At 39.3% G+C, this 16,294-nt stretch overlaps 1 protein-coding gene and 6 non-coding genes across 7 annotated transcripts; 1 reads left to right on the top strand and 6 right to left on the bottom strand.

Annotated features, from left to right (window-relative positions):
* The first annotated feature begins 4,193 nt into the window (after positions 1-4,193).
* Positions 4,194-12,644, top strand: chmp5a (charged multivesicular body protein 5a). Its single transcript, XM_039601725.1, has 8 exons — positions 4,194-4,381; positions 4,738-4,842; positions 4,932-4,978; positions 6,496-6,589; positions 6,853-6,924; positions 7,375-7,483; positions 11,731-11,846; positions 12,175-12,644. The coding sequence occupies exons 1-8, from the start codon at positions 4,313-4,315 to the stop codon at positions 12,223-12,225; spliced, it is 663 nt and encodes a 220-aa protein (XP_039457659.1). The 5' UTR covers positions 4,194-4,312; the 3' UTR covers positions 12,226-12,644.
* On the bottom strand, positions 8,105-8,196 carry trnar-ucu. The gene is given in 2 exon segments: positions 8,105-8,140; positions 8,160-8,196. It is a non-coding gene; the product is annotated as a tRNA-Arg (tRNA).
* On the bottom strand, positions 8,822-8,913 carry trnar-ucu. The gene is given in 2 exon segments: positions 8,822-8,857; positions 8,877-8,913. It is a non-coding gene; the product is annotated as a tRNA-Arg (tRNA).
* trnar-ucu lies at positions 9,752-9,843 on the bottom strand. Its single transcript is given in 2 exon segments — positions 9,752-9,787; positions 9,807-9,843. It is a non-coding gene; the product is annotated as a tRNA-Arg (tRNA).
* Positions 10,950-11,041, bottom strand: trnar-ucu. The gene is given in 2 exon segments: positions 10,950-10,985; positions 11,005-11,041. It is a non-coding gene; the product is annotated as a tRNA-Arg (tRNA).
* trnar-ucu lies at positions 11,300-11,391 on the bottom strand. Its single transcript is given in 2 exon segments — positions 11,300-11,335; positions 11,355-11,391. It is a non-coding gene; the product is annotated as a tRNA-Arg (tRNA).
* Positions 12,645-14,974: 2,330 nt separating the features above from the next.
* trnar-ucu lies at positions 14,975-15,066 on the bottom strand. The gene is given in 2 exon segments: positions 14,975-15,010; positions 15,030-15,066. It is a non-coding gene; the product is annotated as a tRNA-Arg (tRNA).
* Positions 15,067-16,294: the final 1,228 nt, after the last annotated feature.

Below are 16,294 nucleotides of genomic sequence, written 5' to 3' on the forward strand. Positions count from 1 at the left end.
TGGTGTTAAAAGTGTGTGAATAGTCCTTTCACTCTGACAGTTAACTAGTGTAGAATATTTAATAGCCTCTCAGGGATTAATCCTCTGATATTCACAACTTAAAACGCTGAAGAGAGTGAATCAAAGTATTTTCTCCTTGACCCGCAGCTTGACTTTGATGACGGCTTCATTGTCAAAACATCAGTAAGCATTGTTCTTCAGTTGTAGGTTCAGTTTGAAGCTGAACTGTATTAACTGCATCTTTGAACATTTACAGCTGTGATGCTGCAGTCTCTTTGAGATAACAGGACACAGTGTCAGCCTGTTCTCATCTACTCTGAAACTAGAACCACATGTAAAAGAAAAAAAAATGGGCAGAGGGCTTTAAGGCAACCGCCATCAGGACAACAGTGTATTGTATCTACACAACAGTGCTTTCAGCATTTAGTGCAATTTAATGTCTATACTGTAAATTTCCTCTCAACCTGTCCCCATAGTCTGGGCTTGGTAAATGTGTGTTTGTGAGTTTATGTACTGAAATGTGACACGGAGCATTAGATTCTAATGGCAACACATCGGCTCTTTCAGCTTTACATACATTTTTCATCAGCCGCAGTCATTCTGAATGAAACGGTTTGTTATTATGGCCATCGCTCTTTCACTGCACACAAATACCGAAAGTTTTTTTATGGTGTGTTAAATTCCTTCCATTTTAGATGGTTCAAAGTGCTTCGTAATGGTCTATGATAAGTCTTTCTTTCATCTTTGTAAAACGATTTACTGACTCGTCCTTGTTTGCTGAACTTATTATTGTAGCTGTTCTAGTAGCCATCAGGTCACCCAGATTTAATCAAATAAACTCTTAAATGTAATGTAATATATTTACCTGTTTAAATCTGATAAAGATATAGTGTTATAGCAGAAGTTGTGTTTTGTGCCTTGTTTGTGTGCCTTATCTTCTGCATCAGAGTTCAGCTATTGTGCTTGTTTAAAATAAAAGAGCAGGTAGATTTTAGCACTTACAGTTTAAGACTTATTATTATTAAAGTACAGTTTATCCCATATGAGCTTAGCGCTTAAAGATACTGTAGCATTATGTAAGAGGATTAACATCTTACAGCGGATATGTGTTGTTATGATATGTTTCTCTTACTTATTCCTCTAATGCTATTAAGTTATTTGATGCAGCACAATATCAGCTCATGTATGTCTAATGCTGCTACTGCTGATGTGGATGTTTGGACATATTTTGATGTATCTTTGAGCTTTGGATGTCAAAAACATGTTTCACACATGCACAACTAAGTCACAATAAAGCTGAGAAATGTGAGATTCAAGGTTAATATAAAGGAGAGCTTCAGTTCAGTCTTCAGTTATATCAGCATGGGCACAAGGAAGTAAAAAAAAAAATTTTTAAAAACCTAATATGTCAAAAAAAAGTGGTGGGGAGACTGTATAGCCCACCTCCTCAGTGCTTCTATTTTTCAAGGTATTATTAAGTAAATTCAATTCAGATATAAAGTTTATGTTTCCATGGTGAACACACTGTGGGAGAGGCAGAGGTCCATGCTTGTTGTGCTAATTGTATGGCACTTTGTGTAGTCGGCCTCGTGGAAGAATCTGCACTGACTGTAGGTTCATCCCCTGTGTGAAGACTTTAATGATATGTTGGTGCTGCTTTGACCTTTCTATCTTTTTTATTTATCTTGTTGATTTGTCTTGATTTGTGTTTGAGCTTGTGAATAAGACGGGGTTATTACTATTTGAAGGTGTGGGGAAAAGAACAAACCAATATTTGGGTTTTTTAAAATTTGTTTTTAAATTGTTAACAATATTCTAATGAATAATACATACTAAATTGTTAAAACTTGGCTTAAAGAAGATTGACAGGATGGTTAATGTAAAGTTGTATAAACAGGCAGATGGTGAATGGACTGGTTCTCGTACAGCACTCTACAAGGACACTCATTGCACTTTATACAGCATGCCTCACCCACAGAAGCAGTTGTGCTTTCAGTGATTTACATCAAAGAGCAATTTGGGATTAGTATCTTGCCTAAGGATAATCAGCACCCAGATTGGAGCAGCCAGGGATCGAACCACCAACCATCGGCCTAATAGATTGGGTAGCTCCGCCTCCTGAGCTACAAGAGGTGGTGGCAGCATGCGTCCTGCTCGTGTACTCTCGCTTTCATTAGCTGATTGTTTGAAACCTAACGATTTTTTATCATTTCATTGTTTTTTAGTGGTATTAGAACCATTTCTACTACAATTTAACCATCCACTCACTGTTTATTTATGGTAGTTGAAATAAAATGTTGCCTAATGTGAAAACTGTTTATGTTGATCTTATAAAATCAGCAATTCTGTGACAGTTAAGAGGTTGGGATGGATGTTGTTGATTCAATGGTATATAACTTTGTAATGATTTGTAATGCAAATCATAATCAATAATAGCAACAGATGAGAAAAAAATAAAGAATATTTGGAACACTGGATAGACACAAATAAAACTGTTATCCTGTTGATGAGGCTGTGAGATGAGAAAATTGTCTCGTAGCTAAAAAGGAAAACTTAAATACACTGAGAATGAGCTTGGAGCGACAAAGGCAGCTCCCCAACTGCAACCACCGCACAGCCAAGGATGAGCCACTTTATTTTTCAAACACTATCATCAGCTGTGCAGGTTTTTATTTACTTTTTATTACAAAAGGACTGGGGTTTTTTTTTCATTATTTCTACAGTTGGCATTTGTGAAAGGCTTCCAGATGAGGTGGCCCTCCTTACAGCAGCTGACAGCTATAATGGTGTACAGATAAAAGGGATTCTGAAGGATTTTAGAGGCAAATTAAATCAGTCAGTCCTTACATGGATTGTTGAAGCTGACAGCTATAATTACAAAGATTACTGCATTTTTCTACTCGCTGTCTCCCAAGGTGCAAGTGCATTTGCAAGCCATTACATTTAGCCAGGTTCAGTAATAAGCTCTGCCTTCTAATAAGGATTGAACAGGTGCCTACTAATTGCTTGCCTCATAAGCCATATGCTAAAAATGAAAGTGCTGGGAAAACAGAATTATGTGTATTAGATTATATGTAATTATGTCATATTAACAGGCTATTAACAACTGTTTAAAATGGCACCCAGTGAGGACATAGATATAGATATCTTACTACATGAAGACTGGTTTTGGGATGTTATGAAAAGTAAATGGAGTGCTGGGGAGGAGTTTTTGAGGAAGTAAGGAGCCAAAATGTCAAAGCAAGTGTCATGTGTGCTGATCCATGATAAATATAACTAGAGACATTTTTCAAAACCTGCCGACCCAAAACACCATTTAGACAGCATTTAGCCTCTGTCACATTGTGTTTGACACCCCAGAGTTAAATCATGAAATTCATCAAAAAAGAAAAGACATCTCAGAATCCCTCAGATTTGCCTTGTCCATTGGAGTCACCATTCATCCATTCATCTTCTTAAGCCCTAATCCTCCTCAGCTGACACTGGGAACAGATTGGACTGTCCATCACAGCTATGCAGCCAGTTAACCTGACCCACTCGAGCACATAGAGAAAATGTAAACATGCAGTGACTACAGCTGACTAGCAGGTTCAAATTCTTGCTGTAGTTAAGCATTGCTAATAAGTGCACCAGCATGCTGCTCTCTTTGGAGTAATGACTCTATCAAAAGTTACATATGGCCCATTCTTTGAAATAATGTTTTAAAATGTAAATATCTACAAACTATTACAGGAACCAGGAGGAATTAATTTGCATGACTTCCACCTTTTCTCTACATTGACTGGAATGCAGGACCTGAATACTTGTACGACTGAGAATAGATATGTAACGCATTAGTACTTACAAATCCTGAATAAAAGATGCCATATTATAAAGCAGTACCAACTTTTCTATAACTACTAATTTCAAAGAAATTTGACTCCGTAGAGAGCAGTTTTTAGTCTTTGGGGATTATACATTATAATCAATAAATAATAACATGCTCTTGAAAGAACAAGATTAAAAGCTGAAATGTAAAATCTAAGTAAAACCTACATTTGTTGCCATTTTATTTGCAGTGGGGGAGTAACAAAGCCTGATGGTGGATGCAGTCTGTGGGGACAAAAGGTTCTCCCTGGAAGCTGCAGTGCCTCTGCTCACCGCTGAGTGGCAATAGCGCGTCTAAAATTTCATTGGTCACAAGCGTTTGCACCAACCAATGGAAATCTTTTGCGTCTGAACCGTTGCTTCCGGGTGTCTTCAATGAAGAAATCTCTTTGCATTTGATGCTTTTTGTATTTTCTAAGGTAAGCTAAAGGGTGAGGTTTAGAAAATGAACAGAATATTCGGACGAGGAAAACCCAAAGCGCCTCCTCCGAACCTGTCGGACTGTATCGGCACTGTGAGTACTGTCAGCCTGTGAGCTTTTGTTGTTTATGTCCATATTGTGCGACCTAACGGTAGCGGTGCTTAGCTAGCATGGTTACAAAAGGCTTGTCAAAACAGCATCCGTGCCAACTAGCTCAGAGGCTACAGTTAATCAGCACTTTGGGCTGGAATAAAAGACATTCAGCCTCGGTTGGACTGTGAAGTAGGGATGTGTTTGTTAACCACAGCTCTCAATTATGTTCCAAGCTTTCACCTCTCTTATTATTTTCCTCTAATGCACCCACATACAGGCATGGCGTTTTAGCACAGTGTTTTGTCTGCCAGGACGCTGGAAATCATTACCTCTAATTGATCTCTTCCTCGCTCCAGGTGGATGCGAGGGCTGAGTCCATTGAAAAGAAAATTGGCAGGCTAGATGCGGAACTCTTGAAGTACAAGGATCAGCTGAAAAAGATGAGAGATGGGCCCTCAAAGGTAGGACACATGGTGTTAACTTTGGGTGTTTAAAAGGCTAGAAGACAAATACATCGATGTTATTTATTTATTTTTGCTTTCAATTGCAGAACATGGTGAAACAGAAGGCAATGAGAGTCCTGAAGCAGAAGAGAATGTGAGTCCTTCACTGTGCAAACATCTGTATGCTTTATCTCAAAGATGTGAGCGTGATAGCGTCACTGATACATACATATATACACAAACACACACAATAGTGTGGATGTTGGCAAATAAGAGGAAAATTTTAATATGTTAATATTTTGGAGATTAGGTTGAACAAAAAATTAAGCCTCTAAACTAAAATCATCTAAACAAAGGTTTATTTCATCATACGATTTAAGTGAATTGCAGGTACTGATTTGTGACAGAAAGATAGCAGCAATAGTGAAAGGGAATGTTTATAAGATGGTTGTAAGACCCGCTATGATGTGTGGTTTGGAGGTCAAGCTGGAGGTGGCAGAGTTAAAGATTTCGAGGGTTTGTATTGGAAGTAACCACAGGGACAGCTCAGGTCGAGCTGTTTGGAGGTGAAATTAGAGAGTCAAGGTAACGATGGTTGGGTGATGTGCAAAGGAGGTGCAGTTGAATATATTGGACAAAGGATGTTGAATAAGGAGCTGCCAGGCAGGAGTTAAATAGGATGACCACAGAGGAGGTTTATAGATTTAATGAAAGAGGACCTGCAAAGGGTTGGTGTGACAGGGTAGGGTGAGATAGAGGCAGATGATCCGCTAAAGGGAGCATCTGAAAGAAGAAGAAGCCCTTACAGGTAAAGACGAATACATTGATGCATGGAGTGTTGAATCTGAAAGAAAACAAAACACGACTCTCCTCCTACCAGATCTGCCAACCCAAAGCATCATGAGGAGGTAGTAAAAGTGAGTTCTTATATAAGGAGTGAGCAAATGAACCAAATCAGGCAAATGTGGAGAGACAAATGAAGTCAACTATTTAAATGTCTCACACAGGAATTATTGTGTCATATATCTATCGTAACAATAAAAACTCCTTTGTTTAGGGCTGTAACTGGTGATTATTAACATCATAGATGTCAAACCCAGGGCTAAATATTTTTCGCTCTCTAATTGGAGCTGCAAAATTTCATAACAGCTCACATGTCATATTAAACAATCAGGCTCACTGCCACAGTACCTGAAAGCAAACAAGCTTGCTAACACTGAATGCAACAAAGAGTGTAAGCAAGCTGAAGATTGTCATTCAATGAAACTCACAGAACCAAATTATCTGCAAAAAGCAGCAGCTTATTTGATTATAGTGGCAGCTTGGTCGCATTGCTTCCATTAGGGTAGACTTGTTCCCAGAGGTGTTTCACTTGGCCAGTTTTGTCCTTTGTCACCAGTTTTGTTCATAACTTTCACAAACAAAATTTCTCGGTGCAGCCAAGAGGTCAAAGGCGTTAGGTCCATCTGCAGATGCAATCTCTCCTTTTTGCAGATGATGTGGTTCTTTTGTCTTTATCAAGCGACGACCTCCAGCTCGCACTGGGGCGGTTTGCAGCCGACTATGAGATGGCTGGGGTGTGAAAAACTCTTGATTTTACTATAACATAGGAGTGTAATAATGTATGTAAACACTCAAATGTATTAAAGCATCTGTATTGTTTTTACATAGGTATGAAGGTCAAAGGGAGCAGCTGGCTCAACAATCCTTTAACATGGAGCAGGCAAACTACACGATCCAGACATTAAAGGATACCAAAACAACAGTAAGAGTCACACAGCATGACTCTAAGACTCCAACTTTTTAGTTGCTGTTAAGCACTTTTTTCCAAATCACAGCTTTCATACGTACCAAACATCTAGATTTCTCACATACTATATTGTATCGCTAAGCTTTTGATTTTGTCCATTCATTAAAAAAATCTCATTAGAAAGTTCCCTGGTTGTGGTAGTGGATGTGTTCAGATTGTCCGTACCTGATGAGAAAATGTTGTCAGCGACTAAATCCACATGTATTTTTTGTCCACAGGTGGAGGCCATGAAGATTGGTGCCAAGGAAATGAAAAAGGCTTACAAGGACGTCAGACTTGATCAGATTGATGTATGTTTGTCTAAACTATGAATGCAGTCATTAGCCAAAAATGGGGAGATACTTAAGGCCAGGAGAATTGCTTACTGTATGCGAAGCATCAATTGTAAGAAAAATCACCTCACATTACATCACATTTCTGCAACACTTACACTGTACTCTTAGCAGCAGCCAGATTCAGCAATTTGTCAGCTCTTACTGTATAATTAAACTTGCTCTGATTTCAGAACCCTGCAGTAACAAAATGGGTTAATAGTTTTGTTTAAATGAGGTCTAATCAACACACTTAATAGGTCTCATTTATTTTCAGTGTCCCCTGCTGTTATGTGATTCTCCCTTCCTATTTGTGCAGCAGTCAATTAAAAACTGATGAAATTAAAATTATGATTTTACATGCTGGATAAAAGTGAAAATCTCACAGTTGAGGCATTAAAAGTGAACACAAGTATTTTGGACTTCCAGGATTTACAGGACCAGCTGGAGGACATGATGGATGAAGCCAATGAGGTACAAGAAGCCCTGAGCCGCAGCTATGGCACTCCAGACATCGATGAGGAGGATCTTGAAGCAGGTAAATTTTGTTGGCAGGTTTTCATTTAGGGTGCATTAAAGTGAACAGTCGCAGTGTTATGACACATAAATATGTCCAGTGACATATTTTGTGGGTGGAGCCATTGTGACCAAACTTTTTTTGTGGAACAGACTGATGTATTACCTATAGCTAGAGCGAAGAACTTCAAATATAGCCATGTAATGAATCCAGAGAACATGCAAACTCCACCCAGGAAGGCCAGCTGATTCAAACCCAGGACCCTCTTGCTGTGAGGCAATGATGTTAACCACCATGACACTTTAAGCCCAGCCCAGCTGTAATAGGGCCAGAGACAGGGTATATCCTGGATATGTTACCAGTCTGTCACAGAAATGCAATCAACCTTTCACACTAATGAACCTAACTTGCAGAATACCTGGATGCTCCAGGTAATCCCACAGTCATCTCTTATTTTTGGTTCTGGAGAGTGGAAATTCCCTCTTGGATGCTAAAATCTCCGATTATGTGATGATATCACATCTGAGTGATTAGCTTCCATGGATAGCAGTGTCTATGCAGAGTTGTTATTTGAGACAGAAATTTTTCTTGTATTTTCAGTATTAAGATGTACATGACTTTAACACTAAGAAGTTAAAGGTTTGACTCTGGTGGGACTCGAACCCACAACCTTTGAATCACTGCTGAAGTGCTTGTTTAGAAGTCCAATGCGCTATCCATTGCGCCACAGAGCCAGATGTATGACCTCCGACTTTCGTTCTTGATTAATGAAAACATTCTTGGCAAATGCTTTCGCTTTCGTCCGTCTTGCGCCGGTCCAAGAATTTCACCTCTAGCGGCACAATACGAATGCCCCCAGCCCTCCCTCTTAATCATGGCCCCAGTTCAGAGAGAAAACCCACAAAATAGTTTTTAGTTTTTAATAGTTTTTGTGGAACAGACTGATGTATTACCTATAGCTAGAGCGAAGAACTTCAAATATAGCCATGTAATGAAAATATAGCCATTGCCTGTGGTATCAGCATCCATCCAGAAAACATGCAAACTCCACACAGGAAGACCAGCTGATTCAAACCCAGGACCCTCTTGCTGTGAGGCAATGATGTTAACCACCATGACACTTTAAGCCCAGCCCAGGTGTAATAGGGCCAGAGGCAGGGTATATCCTGGATATGTTACCAGTTTATCACAGGACATTTGTGGTATAAGACAATGATGCTAACCACCCTGCCACTGCACTACACCACAGAGATGTCAACTCTCTTGATGCGTCTAACTCTCTTGATGCGTCTAACTTCCATCAGATGACTTTAACATTAAAAAGACACATGTAACTTCTACATTAAGAAGTTAAAGGTTCGACTCTGGTGGGACTCGAACCCACAACCTTTGAATCACTCCTGAAGTGTATGCTTAGAAGTCCAATGCGCTGTCCATTGCGCCACAGAGCCAGATGTGGTTCTTCCTTCTTGTTTTACTTTTTGTCAGATGTGATCCAACCATTTAAAAAAGTGGCATGTTAAACTGTATGTTGAAGTGGCTCCTATGGACTGAGTTTCCCTTGAATAAACTTGAACTTTGAGGATCCATTGATTCCTCCACAGTTGTCACCCATCCATCCAACGTCTTCTATTTATCGGATTCAGGGTCACAGGGGCACTGGTGCCTATCCTAGCTGTCATAGGGTGAGAGGCAAGCTCTACCCCTGGTCAGCAACAGGTCACCAATCTGTCACCCCATGTGCGACGTGGGACTGTGGTAGAACCCACGCTGACACAGGGAGCGCTCCTCACAGAAAGGCCACAGGCTGGAGTGGAACTCAGAGCCTTTTTACTGTGAGATAACAATAGCAATCTTAACATGAACTACAGTAACCGATTTAAAAGCCCAACCTCAATAAATATGCTTCATGGAAACACACCGGTCGGAAGATTCTGAGAAATCCAGACAGTGGCATTTATTTCCATCAAAAAACACAATTTCTTCTTCTACTATTTCCAGGAAGTTTGACAATTTTGTGCATGTCATTTCAAACATTTGATGCATGTTTATGCACATCATGATCTATCTACCTAAGTTTGTATCAACAAACTGCTATTTGGTTTGTTTCCATGCTTCAGTGCTTCTAATACGCTAATGAAATAGTGACTAATGTAATGTAAATATCTACTAAAAGTGTTGGCTTTTCAGTGACACACCTTATCTATGCAGACTTCTTATATTAGGCCTAAAAAGCCAATACTACTTTCTGATGATGCATGTAACTTCCACATTAAGAATTTAAAGGTTCGACTCCGGTGGGACTCGAACCCACAACCTTTGAATCACTCCTGAAGTGTATGCTTAGAAGTCCAATGCGCTATCCATTGCGCCACAGAGCCAGATATTGGGTGCTGTCCTGTGTCATATGCTGTTAAATCTAATTCCTCTGTGACTGAAGCAGCTCCTGTGGCCTTATTTTCCCTTATATAAAAGAAAAAAGAGGGAACATAGTCTAGACTTTCTGGATTGTTGCTAGAACCTAGCCCAGCTGTGATTGGGGAAGACACAGGGTACACCTTGGATCTGTCACCAGTGTATCACAGAGATACAGTCAACCAGATACAAGCACCCACACAAACGCCACACATATGTAAACTGTCTAATCTCTTATTTGGTTTTTAAGCAACTGGAGAGTGGAAATCCCTTCTTGTATGCTAAAATCCCAGACCTCAATGCTGAGTGGTCTTGATGCATTCTCAATCATCCAGGAAAGTAAATCTCCAAAAGTTGAATCTGTTCATCTGGACGTAGCGTTTTGTGGGAGAAATGTTTCGTCACTCATCCAAGTGACTTCTTCAGTCTCAGCTGACTGCAGGTTTCCCCAAACCTTATAAACAGTACATTTGCATAATGACTGAAACCAGCCCACTGAAGGAACAATGGGCTGTGAGGTCAGTTCCTTAATCATAATTATGCAAATTCCCATGACCATTGATCAACAATCACTGACCAAAACCCACTGATCAAAGGCCATGAGTACCATTCACAGAGAGTTGGGGAATGGCTGCAATCAATGCTGAGTGATTAGCTTCCATGTATAGTGATGAGGACTTCTTATTCGAGTTAGAAGTTGCCTTGTAGTTCCGGACTTAAGAATAACATAACTTTTACATTAAGAAGAGGTTAAAAGTGTTGACTTTAGTGGGACTCAAACCCACGACCTTTGAATGACTCCTGAAGTGTATGCTTAGAAGTTCAATGCGCTGTCCATTGCCAGATGTGAGAGGATGCCCTGTGTCGCTTTTTGTCAAATGTGATCCGTCCATTAAAAATGTGGTAATCTGGTAAATAGTGACTAAAGTAATTTAAAAATCTACTAAACGTGCTAGCTTTTGCATAGACATACCTTGTCTATGCCGACTTGTTATTTGAGGCTTAACCCAGTAACTGAAATCCCTTTTCATTAGATGCATCTAACTTCTATAGTGAGGAAAAGTTAAGGATTCGACTCTGGTGGGACTCGAACCCACAACCTTTGAATCACTCCTTAAGTGTATGCTTAGAAGTCCAATGCGCTATCCATTGCGCCACAGAGCCAGATGTGAAACGTTGTCCTGTGTCACTTGTTGTGAAATCTGATTCCTCTGTGAATCCGAGGAACTTCTGTGGACTGAGTTTCCCTTATATAAAGGAAAAAAGAGGGAACAAAGTCTAGACTTTCTGGATCCATGGGTGCCTCTATAGTCCCATTCATTCAACTCCTTGGCTTAAGGGTTGCTAGAACCTATCTAAAATGCCTTTTAGTTACTTTCTGAAGATGCACGTAACTTCTATAGTAAGGAAAAGTCCAAGGTTTGGCTCTAGTGGGACTCGAACCCACATCCTTTGAATCACCCCTGAAGTGTTTGCTTAGAAGTCCAATGCGCTGTCCATTGCGCCACAGAGCCAGATGTATGAGTTTGTCCTGTAACACTTGATATCGTTTTATTAAAACTGTATTGCTTGTTTTAAGTGAATGCAAGGCAATATTTTATGATCCTTTATTTAGGCACATAAAATCTCTTTTTCAAGAGATACACTGCCACTGTTGTTTGAATTCTGTTTTGTATCACACTCGTTCTCTGCCTTCTTTGCCTCCTGGGGCTCTTTCTCAGATTTCAGCATCCACAATGTGGAGCTTCCAGGACAGCTCGGATCTCTTTTTATTGGAGCTAAGACCTCTTTGCTAGTGTGTAATTTGAGCAATGATCTGGAGTATTACAGTGACAGTACCACTGTGGTTTCAGAGCTGGATGCACTGGGTGATGAGCTGCTGCTGGATGATGACACCTCCTATCTGGATGAGGCCTCAGCTGCCCCGTCTATCCCTGAGGGAATCCCCAGTGACAGCAAAACAAATAAGGTGACAGTCAGAGCTCAGTTTTCATGACATGAAGGGCAGGGTTGTGGAAAATACATGAAAGTAAAATAAAAAGTAATCATAAAGAATTTTTCCTACTTCAGAATGGACCTTTGGGGTGTGACTGTGTATGTAAGCAAACTATTAAACCTGCCACGAATTCTGGTGCCAGTTTCTAATCCTGTGTATGTGTTTGGTAGATTAGCTATAATGTGCAAAACTAAGTTTTTTCCAGTCCACTATTGTTTAAACACAAACCTGCTAAGTGAATAACACTTGAAATGTAAGTGTTTTGCTCATGGCTGATGTTTTTTTCTTCTTTTGTGTTCAGGATGGTGTGCTCGTGGATGAGTTCGGCCTCCCTCAGATTCCTGCCACATAAACAAGAAGTAAATAAAAACAGCTGCACTCGAACTGAAAACACTTTTATATGTAGAGTAACATTTATACATGCAAAACCATTTGACGTGAGAACACTACGATTTGGAGGCTGTTCTGATTTCAGGTTGTGTATTGTTACTTCTACCGTGCTGGCATGTGGCCTTGTAACATACTAAACCTTTTTTTTTTAAACATAACTCCCTTCATCTTCTCTCCCTGTCATCATCAACAGCTTGTCTGTGTCGTTCATTAGTGTTCCTTAGTGTTTATTTATTTCTGTTTGTTATTAATTTTGTGTGATTTTTAGTCACTAAGGTCATGTCTGCATTCTCAAAAGTGGAGGTTATTCACACTTGGGCTGTTTAAAATATCTGCAGGGTTATTTGAAACATGCAAAATAAAAATGTTTGTTTTAAATCAGCTGTGAGTTCTTAATTTATAGCGTATTTGTTCATCCTCCTCTATCCTGTTTTTAGGTCTTGTGTAGACATCACTAGTACCAGGTTGCTGTCAACCTGTTTTAATTCTCCACGGCATAGATTCAACAAGGTGCTGGAAACATTCCTCAAAGATGTGGTTCATCCATGATGTGAATCTCCTGCTCCACCACATCTGGAGTCCATTTGAGTACAGCGAACTCATTGTCATGTTCAGGAAACTAGTTTGAGATGATTTGTGAGAAACAACCATCAATGGATGGATGCTTTTCTGTGGGTGTGGTCATAAAGGGATGGATTTGGTCAGCAACAATACTCAGGTAGGCTGAGGTGTTTAAATGATATCAAAGTGTGTCAAGAAAATATCCTTCATCCCATTACACCACGAGCAGCAGCCTGGTCTTTTGAATCAGGCATGGTGGATCCACGCATTTATGTTGTTTACACCAAATTCTGATCCTGTTTTTCAATCTTCTACTCTGATTTTTGATCAGAGATTTTTGTAGCCTCAGTTTCCTGTTCTTAGGTGACATGGAATGTCAGGTGTGGTGTTCTGTTACTGTAACCCATCTGCTTCAGGCTTGAGATGCTCTTGGCCATACCTGGGTGGCAAGAAGTGGCCCTCTGGCATCACTAAGTCATTTCCACCTGGATGTTGTCTTTTTTGAACCGTTCTCTATAAACGCTAGAGATGGTTGTGTGGAGAAATCCCAGTGGATCAACAGTTTCTGAAATACTCTAACTAGCCCGTCCATACCACATTCAAATTCACTTAAATAGCAGGTCGTCTAGACCAGGGATGCCAAACTTATTTTACATGCCACTTTAGCCTTAAGTGGGCGAGACCAGTGAAACACCCCTTTCTCTAGGTATAAAGTAGTTTAAGTGCACAACTTAAACTACTCTGAGATATCTCAGTATAAGAAGTGCAGTTTCAACAGTGTGTCTTGTTTTTCTCTCCATGATAAAGAAAAACTGCTGTAGGTAATAAAGGAAATGTGTCAGTACAACTCTTTGAGCTTAAAGTGTTAAAAAAAATAAATGTGTCAAATTATGGAAAACGTTCTGCTCAAACTGTCATGTAAATATAAATAGAAGGTTTTTGTTAATTCACAGAAAATGTTCAATTGTATTTATTTATTTACTTTGGACAACTTTGTCAAAAAAAAAAAAGCAAAAAATTATTTAGGAGGGAAAAGTAGGACAAGCTGTAAAATTCAAGAAATTACAGTTAAAGGTCCAAGATGTATTTATGTTTCCAATTGTGTTTCAGGTGAAATCTTTGCCAGGCCGATTCTGGCCCCAGGCCATTTTTATATGCCCAAATACATCGAATTACTGCCATTTGATTGGCTGACTACATATTTGCATTCACAAACAATGACCTAATGTACCTAATGAAGTGACCAGTGAATATATGTATTATTGTAGGGTCTTACAATATAAAGCGCCTTGAGGCGACTGTTGTTTGGGTTTAGTAATGTGTAAATAAAACTAAATCGACTTGAATTGTAAATATCTTATATAGTTACTTCAAACCTTAACACTTCAAGCAAATCCCTAAAAGTGCCTTGCAAAGGATTTTCACCCTGGTACAAATAATCTTTTACTCACAGTTAACAAGTAACTATTCTTCACTTATAAGGACATTAAAGTGATTTGGAAACAGCCTGATATTAGGCCTACTAGCAATCGAGTTACACGTGTTCTGTGGGACATGAATCTACAACCTTAAAAACTTTATTATATACAGAAACTACAGATAATCACATTTGCGAAACAGCTAAATATATCACGACTCTGCGTTATTTTGTTTTGTGTTCTACAGCATCATGAATTCAGACCTTTTTTGGCCATGTAAAAAATCATTATAGACATGTAATGTTATAATTGTTGCAATGTCTGCTGCCCTACTGGCCACGTCTGTCATCACATTTTTTAATCTCAATGATACTTTTTACCTGCATAAATAAAGGGTAAGTAAAAGTGATTGCAGCTTCTACCTAATGTTCTTTTGGCTCAAAATGATTTTAAATATTCTTAAGAGACATGTCTGAGATATGTTTCACAGATTATAAGTTAGCAAGTCATTTACAGTTTAAACAGCGTAAATAAATTTTTCAGCCCTTGATCCTCAGCTGTGGGAGAGGGGGATGTGATAATGTGAAAGACACGAAAGCACCGACGAGCTTGGGCACATAACCAAAGACGTATTTAGAAACGCTATCCGTTAGAAGAGTTAGATCGTAACCGTTACTTAGAACAGTAAGGGTGTTGAGGTGATTCGGAGGACAGATGGTCAGGTTAAAAATACGACTCTGGTGGGACTCGAACCCACAACCTTTGAATCACCTCTCAAGTGCTTGACTAGAAGTCCAATGCGCTATCCATTGCGCCACAGAGCCGGCTGGGAAAGCGCTCTTGGCGCAACATGACCTGACACATTAATTATTGTTTTAAAAAGCTTTACTGTAGCAAAACTCTACACACTTCAGCTAAATGTATTAACGTCTGCCAACAGAGTTTCATCTAAGTGTTATAAGAAATCGAGTTGCGCTGTAGGCTTCGGCTTGCGTTTTATCACTTTTGTGTGCAGCTGTTGTGTTTGTATTTGCTGTTCCGCTGTTTTAAACAAGTAATCAAATAAAAAGTCAGATAAAATTAAATAATAAATACAGTAATAAATAAGCAAAATAAATTTTTTTAAAAAGTGAGAGAAAAAAAAGAAAAAAGGGGGTACTTCCGGTGTTCAAGCTTAACTGGTGGTCGTGCTGATCGGTGAAGAACCACAAAAGTAGTAGCTCCAGATGTGGACATTGAGTTGTTGTGTGGGGCACCAGTAGTCCATGTCTGTTGTTGTAACAGTAGTTCATGCTTAGAATAAAACATCCCAGCTCACTGACGTGATCGGGGCAACAGTGCGCCTAAAATGTTGCATAATTTTGCTGAGAGATCTTTTACTTCGTGGTAATCTTAGATGAGTAGTTTTATGGACAAAAAACAACCAGGTCAATCAGTGTTCCCTGAATGCTAATGTATAAGAGATGTTGGTGTACTATAACTGAAGTAATGTTGTTAAGTCCTTAAAGTCATATTCTTTTATTGTCATGACTATTTTTATTTTTGTATGATACCTGATTTATATGGAATATGGCTGAAGTAAACTAAAGCCTAAAATACTTAGTCAGTCATTTGTTTAATAGTAATTTAACATTATATAATTCACATATAAAACTATGAATTGTAATTTTAAATGGTTTAAAAGCATGTAGAATAGCACATGTAGGCAAGTATATTTCTCCTTTTCTTTCTTTTTTTTATCAAGAAGCAAAGACAAAAAGGAACAGGGCAGGGTTCGGTGGTTGAATCATCCGTCCCCACCAATGCCAAAACCAAATCTATGCCCTTGCCCCACACAGACCTGCAACTCCAAGCACCCAAATCCAAGCTATGTCAAGATAGCAGGAGGAAATAGCGTACAAGACTGTGAATGGAGTGAAGAGGAGTGCCATACATTGAAGTCACAAAAAAAGCTACAAGGTCACTGCAGTTGAAGAGAGGAGACCTTTGGCTTGTTGCTGCTGGGATGCAAGCCATAAAAACACTGCAAAAAGTGATTCTCAGTGTTTCTGT

Source organism: Oreochromis aureus, linkage group 18, assembly GCF_013358895.1.
Source record: "Oreochromis aureus strain Israel breed Guangdong linkage group 18, ZZ_aureus, whole genome shotgun sequence".
In the NCBI taxonomy this organism is placed as follows: Eukaryota; Metazoa; Chordata; class Actinopteri; order Cichliformes; family Cichlidae; genus Oreochromis; species Oreochromis aureus.

Coding starts and splice junctions, on each gene's coding strand:
- chmp5a (XM_039601725.1), top strand. CDS start 4,313: ATGAACAGAATATTCGGACGAGGAAAACCCAAAGCGCCTCCTCCGAAC. Junction 4,382..4,737: donor TGTCGGACTGTATCGGCACT/GTGAGTACTGTC, acceptor TCCTCGCTCCAG/GTGGATGCGAGGGCTGAGTC. Junction 4,843..4,931: donor TGAGAGATGGGCCCTCAAAG/GTAGGACACATG, acceptor TTTCAATTGCAG/AACATGGTGAAACAGAAGGC.